General features: G+C 47.7%; 2 protein-coding genes across 5 annotated transcripts in view; one reads left to right on the forward strand and one right to left on the reverse strand.

Annotated features, from left to right (window-relative positions):
• The window catches only part of LOC130285592 (uncharacterized), a 37,904-nt gene that overhangs the window by 4,616 nt on the left and 21,209 nt on the right, over nucleotides 1–12,079 (forward strand). The gene's annotated exons all lie outside the window — the stretch shown is intronic.
• The window catches only part of FKBP7 (FKBP prolyl isomerase 7), a 77,590-nt gene continuing 66,134 nt past the window's right edge, over nucleotides 624–12,079 (reverse strand). For both annotated transcript variants that reach the window (XM_056537198.1, XM_056537197.1), the window contains one exon: nucleotides 624–1,753. In XM_056537198.1, coding sequence (XP_056393173.1) covers nucleotides 1,592–1,753 — 162 coding nt within the window. In that variant the 3' untranslated portion in view covers nucleotides 624–1,591. The remainder of the gene's footprint in view (nucleotides 1,754–12,079) is intronic.

Raw genomic sequence — 12,079 nt, forward strand, 5'->3', positions numbered from 1 at the left:
GTAGGTGTTTATTTCTTGTGTCGACACTCAGCAGTACACAGCAGCATTCATGCACATTTTAATGCCTAAACCGCAGCCATCCTTGACACTACCAGTAGTTATCAGCTGCTGAAGTGGAGTTGTTCTTTTCTATCTGACAACAATGCTCTCTGCTGACACCTCTGTCTGTCTCAGGAACTGTCCTGAGGAGGAGAGGTTAGCTATGGGGATTTGCTCCTACTCTGGACAGTTCCTGAGACAAACAGAGGTGTCAGCAGAAAGCACTGTTGTCAGATAGAAAATAAAAACTCAACTTTAGCAGCTGATAAGTATTGGAAGGATTTTTTTAATAGACGTAATTTACACATCTGTTTAACTTTCTAGAGCCAGTTGATATGAAAAAAATTGTTTTTCACCGGAATACCTTTTTAATCAGGGTCCCACCTATCTATTTCTGCACTTTTCTGTGAGAAGTACCTTTAAACACAAGGGCCTGAATGAGATTGCAACCTCTGCACCCACTGTAGCCCCTGCTATATTCAAATCCTGGATGTGCTGTATGTCATATATGAAGTAAAATGCCAGATATAACATCATATCTTGATTTAAACAATTCCACAATAAGACAGCTTCATTTACATACAAGTTTTATTGTTTTATTTTAATGCAAATCACAGATGTTTAGTTTTACATAACTCCAAAGACATATTCCCAGTGCACATTATACATCAGCAGATTGCTGTTTACTGCAGCCTGAAGCTTATCAGTGGACTGCTGACTATAGGCTGTCGTAAAACAACCTTTGTCTGTTGACAGATCTGCAGAGAAATGGAGGTGTTAGAAATTATCGGTGTATAAATGGAATGTTTTCTATGGAAAAGGCTAGGGCTACATGGCGATTTTGGCTGTGATGGGGTTCACGTGACCAAAGATTATCATCTTATCTTCCTCACTCTTGCACTGCCGCCAGTATAACAGAGCTCTGGTTCTCACTGTCAGGTTTGAAGATGTGACCTCACACGCTCACTTATCCAATTACTAGCGGCAGCGGTGTTCTGTCATAGCCTCTGACTGGGCATGTGACATCACATCCCCAAACTCAAAAGCCTCGGGCAGTAGGGACCAGAGCTCTGTTATACTGGCAACGGTGCGGGAGTATAATTTTTTTAACTTACCCTCTCCCTGGCAAGATTTAATAAAAAAAATAAAAAATAAAAAAACTTTTTGGCCAGGGCAACCCCTTTAATGTAGTACTAGAGGGCTCATCAAAACTGAAAAAAATCATTAGTGTTAGTGGTATAGGGAAATAGTGCTTATTCTGTAGTTACACGTACAGAACATAGTGGATATGTGTAATGATTGCGCTGAACCAAAAGTAAATCAGATACTCGGGCGTTTCAGAAAAACATCTACATGTAAATGGGGCTTGTAGCTGAATTCACACATTGTGTAAAACTGTGCGACAAAATCTGCACCAGTAATTACGCAGCAGAAAACGCTCAGAGAAATTACTGTGGCTGATTTTGTGGTATATTTACTGAGGAATTTATGTTATTCTTCTGTCAAACAGAATAATTCAAAGATTACAATGGACGCACAGGGCAATAATTTATTATAACTCATCATGTCTGTAAACGTTGTACTCCCGTGCTGAGATTAGGCCATCACTGTCATGGTCGTTTTTTTGGAAAATATCTGTTAATATCCGTCCATGCATAGAGGGATCCCGCTTTTTCCCATCCTTCTTGAACTCTTCTGTTAAGTAATGACTTATCTGTGTAAAAATATATCAGATTGAGTAAAACAATCCAGTTCTTTCTGATGGAAATATAAAATTATACACTGTAGTGCAGACGTAATGCCACTTTTCTCAACACTCCATAATCCGGAAATAGGCTCATATAACGCTCACGTGAAATGTTATTAGGGTCTCAAGTGCACTGTTTGAGCACGGTGTTGGACAACCAGCACCCCAATTCTCTCCAGTTATGGTGGTCTGTTTCCAACCGTAGGTGATGGAGTATGTTGTGATATTTGTGATAATTAGATTATATACAACTGTTACGCCGAGCGCTCCGGGTCCCCGCTCCTCCCCGGAGCGCTCGCTACACTTCCCTCACTGCAGCGCCCCGGTCGGTTCCACGGACCCGGGGCGCTGCGTTACCACCTCCGGCCGGGATGCGATTCGCGATGCGGGTAGCGCCCGCTCGCGATGCGCACCCCGGCTCCCGTACCTTACTCGCTCCCCGTCAGTTCTGTCCCGGCGCGCGCGGCCCCGCTCCCTAGGGCGCGCGCGCGCCGGGTCTTTGCGATTTAAAGGGCCACTGCACCGCTGATTGGTGCAGTGGTTCCTATTAGTGTTTACACCTGTGCACTTCCCTATATCACCTCACTTCCCCTTCACTCCCTCGCCGGATCTTGTTGCCCTAGTGCCAGTGAAAGCGTTCCTTGTGTGTTCCTTGCCTGTGATTCCAGACCTTCTGCCGTTGCCCCTGACTACGATCCTTGCTGCCTGCCCCGACCTTCTGCTACGTCCGACCTTGCTTCTGTCTACTCCCTTGTACCGCGCCTATCTTCAGCAGCCAGAGAGGTTGAGCCGTTGCTAGGGGATACGACCTGGTCACTACCGCCGCAGCAAGACCATCCCGCTTTGCGGCGGGCTCTGGTGAAAACCAGTAGTGACTTAGAACCGATCCTCTAGCACGGTCCACGCCAATCCCTCTCTGGCACAGAGGATCCACTACCTGCCAGCCGGCATCGTGACAGTAGATCCGGCCATGGATCCCGCTGAAGTTCCTCTGCCAGTTGTCGCTGACCTCACCACGGTGGTCGCCCAGCAGTCACAACAGATTGCGCAACAAGGCCAACAGCTGTCTCAACTGACTGTTATGCTACAACAGTTACTACCACAGCTCCAGCAATCATCTCCTCCGCCAGCTCCTGTACCTCCTCCGCAGCGAGTGGCCGCTTCTGGAATACGACTATCCTTGCCGGATAAATTTGATGGGGACTCTAAGTTTTGCCGTGGCTTTCTTTCCCAATGTTCATTACACTTGGAGATGATGTCGGACCAGTTCCCCACTGAAAGGTCTAAGGTGGCTTTCGTAGTCAGCCTGCTGTCTGGAAAAGCCCTGGCTTGGGCCACACCGCTCTGGGACCGCAATGACCCCGTCACTGCCTCTGTACACTCCTTCTTCTCGGAAATTCGAAGTGTCTTTGAGGAACCTGCCCGAGCCTCTTCTGCTGAGACTGCCCTGTTGAACCTGGTCCAGGGTAATTCTTCCGTTGGCGAGTATGCCGTACAGTTCCGTACCCTTGCTTCAGAATTATCCTGGAATAATGAGGCACTCTGCGCGACCTTTAAAAAAGGCCTATCCAGCAACATTAAAGATGTTCTGGCCGCACGAGAAATCCCTGCTAACCTACATGAACTCATCCATCTTGCCACTCGCATTGACATGCGTTTTTCCGAACGGCGTCAGGAGCTCCGCCAGGATATGGACTCTGTTCGCACGAGGCGTTTCTTCTCCCCGGCTCCTCTCTCCTCTGGTCCCCTGCAATCTGTTCCTGTGCCTCCCGCCGTGGAGGCTATGCAGGTCGACCGGTCTCGCCTGACACCCCAAGAGAGGACACGACGCCGCATGGAGAATCTCTGCCTGTACTGTGCTAGTACCGAACACTTCCTGAAGGATTGTCCTATCCGTCCTCCCCGCCTGGAAAGACGTCCGCTGACTCCGCACAAAGGTGAGACAGTCCTTGATGTCTACTCTGCTTCTCCACGTCTTACTGTGCCTGTGCGGATGTCTGCCTCTGCCTTCTCCTTCTCTGCTGTGGCCTTCTTGGACTCTGGATCTGCAGGAAATTTCATCTTAGCCTCTCTCGTCAGCAAGTTCAACATCCCGGTGACCAGTCTCGCCAGACCCCTCTACATCAATTGTGTAAACAATGAAAGATTGGACTGTACTATACGTTTCCGCACGGAGCCCCTTCTAATGTGCATCGGATCTCATCACGAGAGGATTGAACTGTTGGTCCTCCCCAATTGCACTTCTGAAATCCTTCTTGGACTTCCCTGGCTTCAACTCCATTCCCCAATCCTGGATTGGTCCACTGGGGAGATCAAGAGTTGGGGGCCCTCTTGTTCCAAGGACTGCTTAAAACCGGTTCCCAGTAAACCTTGCCGTGTCCCTGTGCTTCCTCATGTAACCGGTCTCCCTAAGGCCTATATGGACTTTGCGGACGTTTTTTGCAAAAAACAAGCTGAGACTCTACCTCCTCACAGGCCTTATGATTGTCCCATTGACCTCCTCCCGGGCACTACTCCACCCCGGGGCAGAATCTATCCTCTGTCCGTCCCAGAGACTCTTGCCATGTCTGAATACGTCCAAGAAAATTTAAAAAAGGGCTTTATCCGTAAATCCTCCTCTCCTGCCGGAGCCGGATTTTTCTTTGTGTCCAAAAAAGATGGCTCTCTACGTCCTTGCATTGACTACCGCGGTCTTAATAAAATCACGGTTAAGAACCGCTACCCCCTACCCCTCATCTCTGAACTCTTTGATCGTCTCCAAGGTGCCCATATTTTTACCAAACTGGACTTAAGAGGTGCTTATAATCTCATCCGCATCAGAGAGGGGGATGAATGGAAAACGGCATTTAACACCAGAGATGGACACTTTGAGTATCTGGTCATGCCCTTTGGTCTATGCAACGCCCCTGCCGTCTTCCAAGACTTTGTTAATGAAATTTTTCGTGATCTACTATACTCCTGTGTTGTTGTATATCTGGACGATATCCTGATTTTTTCTGCCAATCTAGAAGAACACCGCCAGCATGTCCGTATGGTTCTTCAGAGACTTCGTGATAATCAACTCTATGCCAAAATAGAGAAATGTCTGTTTGAATGCCAATCTCTTCCTTTTCTAGGATACTTGGTCTCTGGCCAGGGACTACAAATGGACCCAGATAAACTCTCTGCCGTCTTAGATTGGCCACGCCCCTCCGGACTCCGTGCCATCCAACGTTTTTTGGGGTTCGCCAATTATTACAGGCAATTTATTCCACATTTTTCTACCATTGTGGCTCCTATTGTGGCTTTAACAAAAAAAAATGCCGATCCCAAGTCCTGGCCTCCTCAAGCGGAAGACGCCTTTAAACGACTCAAGTCTGCCTTTTCTTCGGCTCCCGTGCTCTCCAGACCTGACCCATCTAAACCCTTCCTATTGGAGGTTGATGCCTCCTCAGTGGGAGCTGGAGCTGTCCTTCTACAAAAAAACTCTTCCGGGCATGCTGTTACTTGTGGTTTTTTTTCCAGGACCTTCTCTCCGGCGGAGAGGAACTACTCCATCGGGGATCGAGAGCTTCTAGCCATTAAATTAGCACTTGAGGAATGGAGGCATCTGCTGGAGGGATCAAGATTTCCAGTTATTATTTACACCGATCACAAGAACCTCTCCTACCTCCAGTCTGCCCAACGGCTGAATCCTCGTCAGGCCAGGTGGTCTCTGTTCTTTGCCCGATTTAATTTTGAAATTCACTTTCGGCCTGCTGATAAAAACATTAGGGCCGATGCTCTCTCTCGTTCCTCAGATGCCTCTGAAATTGAACTCTCTCCTCAACACATCATTCCTCCTGACTGCCTGATTTCCACTTCTCCAGCCTCCATCAGGCAAACTCCTCCAGGAAAGACCTTTGTTTCTCCACGCCAACGCCTTGGGATCCTCAAATGGGGTCACTCCTCCCATCTCGCAGGTCATGCGGGCATCAAGAAATCTGTGCAACTCATCTCTCGCTTCTATTGGTGGCCGACTCTAGAGACTGATGTGGTGGACTTTGTGCGAGCCTGCACTATCTGTGCCCGGGATAAGACTCCTCGCCAGAAGCCCGCTGGTTTTCTTCATCCTCTACCTGTCCCCGAACAACCTTGGTCTCTGATTGGTATGGATTTTATTACTGACTTACCCCCATCCCATGGCAACACTGTTATTTGGGTGGTCGTTGATCGATTCTCCAAAATGGCACATTTCATCCCTCTTCCTGGCCTTCCTTCAGCGCCTCAGTTGGCTAAACAATTTTTTGTACACATTTTTCGTCTTCACGGGTTGCCTACACAGATCGTCTCGGATAGAGGCGTCCAATTTGTGTCTAAATTCTGGAGGGCTCTCTGTAAACAACTCAAGATTAAATTAAATTTTTCTTCTGCATACCATCCTCAATCCAATGGACAAGTAGAGAGAATTAACCAGATCTTGGGTGACTATTTACGACATTTTGTTTCCTCCCGCCAGGATGACTGGGCAGATCTTCTACCTTGGGCCGAATTCTCGTATAATTTCAGAATCTCTGAATCTTCCTCCAAATCTCCGTTTTTCGTGGTGTACGGCCGTCACCCTCTTCCCCCCCTCCCTACCCCCTTGCCCTCTGGTCTGCCCGCTGTGGATGAAATTTCTCGTGATCTTTCCACCATATGGAAAGAGACCCAAAATTCTCTCTTACAGGCTTCTTCTCGCATGAAGAGATTCGCAGATAAGAAAAGAAGAGCTCCTCCCATTTTTTCCCCTGGAGACAAGGTATGGCTCTCCGCTAAATATGTCCGTTTCCGTGTCCCGAGCTATAAGTTGGGACCACGCTATCTTGGTCCTTTTAAAGTTTTGTGTCAAATTAATCCTGTCTCTTACAAACTTCTTCTTCCTCCTTCTCTTCGTATCCCTAATGCCTTTCACGTCTCTCTTCTTAAACCTCTCATCCTCAACCGTTTTTCTCCTAAATCTGTTCCTCCCACTCCTGTTTCCGGCTCCTCGGACATCTTCTCTGTCAAAGAGATTTTGGCCTCTAAAAAGGTCAGGGGAAGAACTTTTTTTTTAGTGGATTGGGAGGGTTGTGGTCCAGAAGAGAGGTCCTGGGAACCTGAGGACAATATCCTGGACAAAAGTCTGATCCTCAGGTTCTCAGGCCCCAAGAAGAGGGGGAGACCCAAGGGGGGGGGTACTGTTACGCCGAGCGCTCCGGGTCCCCGCTCCTCCCCGGAGCGCTCGCTACACTTCCCTCACTGCAGCGCCCCGGTCGGTTCCACGGACCCGGGGCGCTGCGTTACCACCTCCGGCCGGGATGCGATTCGCGATGCGGGTAGCGCCCGCTCGCGATGCGCACCCCGGCTCCCGTACCTTACTCGCTCCCCGTCAGTTCTGTCCCGGCGCGCGCGGCCCCGCTCCCTAGGGCGCGCGCGCGCCGGGTCTTTGCGATTTAAAGGGCCACTGCACCGCTGATTGGTGCAGTGGTTCCTATTAGTGTTTACACCTGTGCACTTCCCTATATCACCTCACTTCCCCTTCACTCCCTCGCCGGATCTTGTTGCCCTAGTGCCAGTGAAAGCGTTCCTTGTGTGTTCCTTGCCTGTGATTCCAGACCTTCTGCCGTTGCCCCTGACTACGATCCTTGCTGCCTGCCCCGACCTTCTGCTACGTCCGACCTTGCTTCTGTCTACTCCCTTGTACCGCGCCTATCTTCAGCAGCCAGAGAGGTTGAGCCGTTGCTAGGGGATACGACCTGGTCACTACCGCCGCAGCAAGACCATCCCGCTTTGCGGCGGGCTCTGGTGAAAACCAGTAGTGACTTAGAACCGATCCTCTAGCACGGTCCACGCCAATCCCTCTCTGGCACAGAGGATCCACTACCTGCCAGCCGGCATCGTGACAACAACATATTACAAAGCACTATACAGAGTTAAGTCACTCACAGTCATTATCACTATCGGGGCTCACAGTTTTACTCCAATTTTGTCAGAAATGATCTGTATGTTTGTAGAGCATTTGAACAAAACCTACAGAATTATATAAAAATCATAAACCCGATGCACATCTTTTACTTCATCAAGTTTGTACCAAGCCCACTAGAGCTGCAAAGCAAGAATGCTAACCAGTTAAAGGGGTACTCCACTGCAAAACATTTTATTTTAAATGAACTGGTGGCAGAAAGTTAAACAGATTTGTAAATGACTTCTATTGAAAAAATCCCAATCCTTCCGGTACTTATCAGCTGCTGTATAATACACAGGAATGTCTTTTCTTTTCGAATTTCCTTTCTGCCTGACCACAGTGCTCTCTGAGCAAATCCCCATAGCAAACCTCTCTTGCTCTGGACAGTTCCTGACATGGACAGAGGTGTCAGCAGAGAGTAGTTGTGGTCAGGCAAAAAAGGAAATTCAAAAAGAAGAGAACTTTCTGTGAATTATACAGTAGCTGATAAGTACTGGAAGGATTGGGATTTTTCAATAGAAGTAATTTACAAATCTGTTTAACTTTCTGGCACCAGTTCATTTAAGAAAAAATGTTTTCCAGCAGAGTACCCCTTTAAATGCCCTCCTCGAAAATGATCACGCAGGTGCATTCATGATTAGTCACATATGAAACCACCAAAATGCTAGTACACACACTGATAATATTGTAACTAGGCAATTACAACACCCCCTTTGTAGCCCATCATTAACCCCTGACCATAGTGTTCCATAACCATAAGATAACTGGCGGATAACTTGGTTGAAGATAGCTATCTCTCCTGACCAACCCCCCACCCCAAAAAAACATGCAAGTTAGGCCTGACCAAAGCATGCATGTGTTCTGAATAGGGAGAGGGGTAGAAATCTCTGGCAGTGGCTTATTTCCCCAAGAATAAAAGGATTGTGTAGTTAATCCTTATCTTCTAAAAATCTGCCATTGGGGGAGAGAGAAATGGGATTTCACCATAGACATTGTGTGGGCAGCCAATTCTGCTGAAATCAGTGGGCTCGAACAACATATCTAATCGTATGGCCAGCTTCACACCTTTCCCATTTATTCCTAACTCTAAGGCTAGGTTCAGACTATGGAATTTCCGGGCAGAAAATTTCCGCCCGAAGATTCCGAGTGCGGCCAGCGCTGAATGAATCAGTCGGCGCTAGGACCGCGCGGACACTGAAGTCTCCAATAGACTGCAATGTGTAATGCAACGCCATTCTTCAGGCGGAAATTTCCAAGCGGATTTTCCGTTCACAAATCCCGAAGTGTGAATTTGTGAATGGAAAACCATTCACTACACTATACATTTTAGCAAGCGGAATTTCCGCCTGCAATTTCGCTTTGAAATTCCATAGTCTGAACCTAGCCTTACACCACCACCCTCTGTCAGTCCCCCGACTAACTGCCCATCAAACAAATAATTTAGAATTCTCATGTTAACTTACAAAATGAGCTTGAAGGGGTACTCCGTTGGAAATTTTTTTTTTTTTTTTTTTAAATCAACTGGTGCCAGAAAGTTAAGAAAATTTGTAAATGACTTCTATTTAAAAGATCTTAAAGGAAAACTGTCATCCCATGTGTGGTGCGCTGATTCCCACGCTGGTTGCGGAGGGCTCACCTTCACTGCCTGACCCTCTCCCTCCTGCAGTATCACCACCCCTCCTGGCGGCCCCTTCTCCCATTCCTCCTGGCAGCCCCCCTGCTGCCATCACCTGGGCTGCCGTGGTGGGGGCCAGCGCTCATCTTCAGGGGACCACAAGCCTGTCTGCTACCTCCTTAGCTGCTTCATCCTGCTCAGGCTCCCCCTCCTCTGGACTCCCTGGGGGGGTTGTTATCTGCTCCTTTCCTAGGTCTCCCCCTGATCCCCAGGGGTTCCCTGTTGTGCCTCCTCTGGACCCCCTGGCAGCCTGCTATACCCCTCTTGGCACTCCTAGACCGCAGAGGCCCCGCTCTGCTGCGGTGATGTCTGTGGGATCCGGACGCCGGTCCCCTCCTGGGACCCCTGGCCATCTGCATCAGCCTCCCCTGACCCCTGAGGTAGCACCACCCTCACCCTCTTGGGATGCTCTCCCTGGCTCCGGCATACCCTGCTCCGGAGGTTCACTGCTGTCAGCCGCAATTCCAGAATTAAGCCAGTTGCTTGCCCAAATTCCTTCGAAGGAGGAGTTTCGCTCCCTTGTTGCGGAGGTCAAGGAGACCTGCCGGGCTGAGATCTCAGAAATGCGCCGGGATCTCCAGCATGTCTCGGATCGGGTGGATGACCTGGAGGATGCCCATGATCAAACACGGTCATATATTGCCCAACTTCACTCCACCATTGCTTCCCAGAAGGATTTCTTGGGTGATCTCCATGCCCATGTTGAGGATCTTGACAATAGGAGGAGACACAATAATATCCGACTGAGGGGGCTGCCGGAGGCAACAAGGGAAGAAGACCTCTTTGGCACCTTGGAGACCATCTTTAATAAGAGTCTTGGTGAACCGCCATCGCATAGGATTAAACTTGACAGAGCACACAGAGCGCTCCGCCCCAAGTCTGCCACGGGCGCTCCTCGAGACGTCATCTGCTGTGTCCACGATTTCCAGATCAAAGAGGCCATCATGGCTAAGGCTAGATCCCTGCGCAATTTCGACGTTGATGGAGCTCCTGTCCAGCTTTACAAAGCACAAGCACTTTCCCTGAGATGTTACCTACATATCCTGGCTTGACTGGAGATGCTTAAGTTTAGACTCCTCACCTGACTGTGGATTGCCTTTCTATTGGGGGGCCAGCACTGCTGTTTCTTCATAGTCACTTTTGCTTTTTTGGTGTTTTCGAATTTTTCGGTCACCTATGGGTTTTCGTTTCATTTGTTCACTTGCCATGGCCTTGGAGTGGGGTGCCCCACTTTTTTGGGGGTTGTTCTTTGTTGGCCTCCTTCCATATCAGGAAGGAGAAAAGGAAGTTCCGGCTCCCAAGGCTGGATAAAACATTCAAGTTTATTTCTTCATATTAAAATCCAGTGCATGAGCAAGCAATAAAAGCAATGTAAGAGAGAACAACACCAAACGCACCGACGCGTTTCGACTTAACGCTAAGTCTTAGTCATGGAAACTACAAAACCCAGCATGACTTCCTTTTATATCGTTATATCCCATAGGAGGGGAAGAAACACCCATGGGTGTGTACCCGCAGGTGAGGAATACAATGCAACACAGTCCCATTAAATGTAACAACCGTAATCTAGTGTTAGAACATGAATGTAAAAATAAATGTATATATAAATATACATCTATACACACTAGACATCATGAGAGATGTATAATAACTAATATATATATGACAAATCATGTCTATAATTGAGTCCGGACGGGAAGCGTGAATCCATGCACAGGATCCAAAACGCCTCCCGTCTGAACAGGGACTTGCACCAGTCCCCTCCTCTACGAGGAGGATGTACTCTCTCCAGACCTGTAACTTCTATCCTGGGAACAATGCCATCATGTTTTTCTATTATGTGTTTGGCTATGCCCGACATGGATCTATTTGAAAATTGACCTGGTGAAGGTAAATTGAGATGTTCTTGTATTCTGATTTTTAATTTTCGACTGGTACATCCAATGTATTGGAGCATACATTCTAAACAGGTAATGCTGTATACAACGTGATGTGTTTGACAGTTAATGTAACTTTTAATGTTATAACTGATGTTAGTGACACATGATTTGAAGGTGTTAGAGTTAGTCATAAGCTTGCAGTTATTGCATCTATTTCATGGCCTTGGAGTGGGGTGCCCCACTTTTTTGGGGGTTGTTCTTTGTTGGCCTCCTTCCATATCAGGAAGGAGAAAAGGAAGTTCCGGCTCCCAAGGCTGGATAAAACATTCAAGTTTATTTCTTCATATTAAAATCCAGTGCATGAGCAAGCAATAAAAGCAATGTAAGAGAGAACAACACCAAACGCACCGACGCGTTTCGACTTAACGCTAAGTCTTAGTCATGGAAACTACAAAACCCAGCATGACTTCCTTTTATATCGTTATATCCCATAGGAGGGGAAGAAACACCCATGGGTGTGTACCCGCAGGTGAGGAATACAATGCAACACAGTCCCATTAAATGTAACAACCGTAATCTAGTGTTAGAACATGAATGTAAAAATAAATGTATATATAAATATACATCTATACACACTAGACATCATGAGAGATGTATAATAACTAATATATATATGACAAATCATGTCTATAATTGAGTCCGGACGGGAAGCGTGAATCCATGCACAGGATCCAAAACGCCTCCCGTCTGAACAGGGACTTGCACCAGTCCCCTCCTCTACGAGGAGGATGTAC

This window comes from Hyla sarda, chromosome 8, assembly GCF_029499605.1.
Source record: "Hyla sarda isolate aHylSar1 chromosome 8, aHylSar1.hap1, whole genome shotgun sequence".
NCBI lineage: Eukaryota > Metazoa > Chordata > Amphibia > Anura > Hylidae > Hyla > Hyla sarda.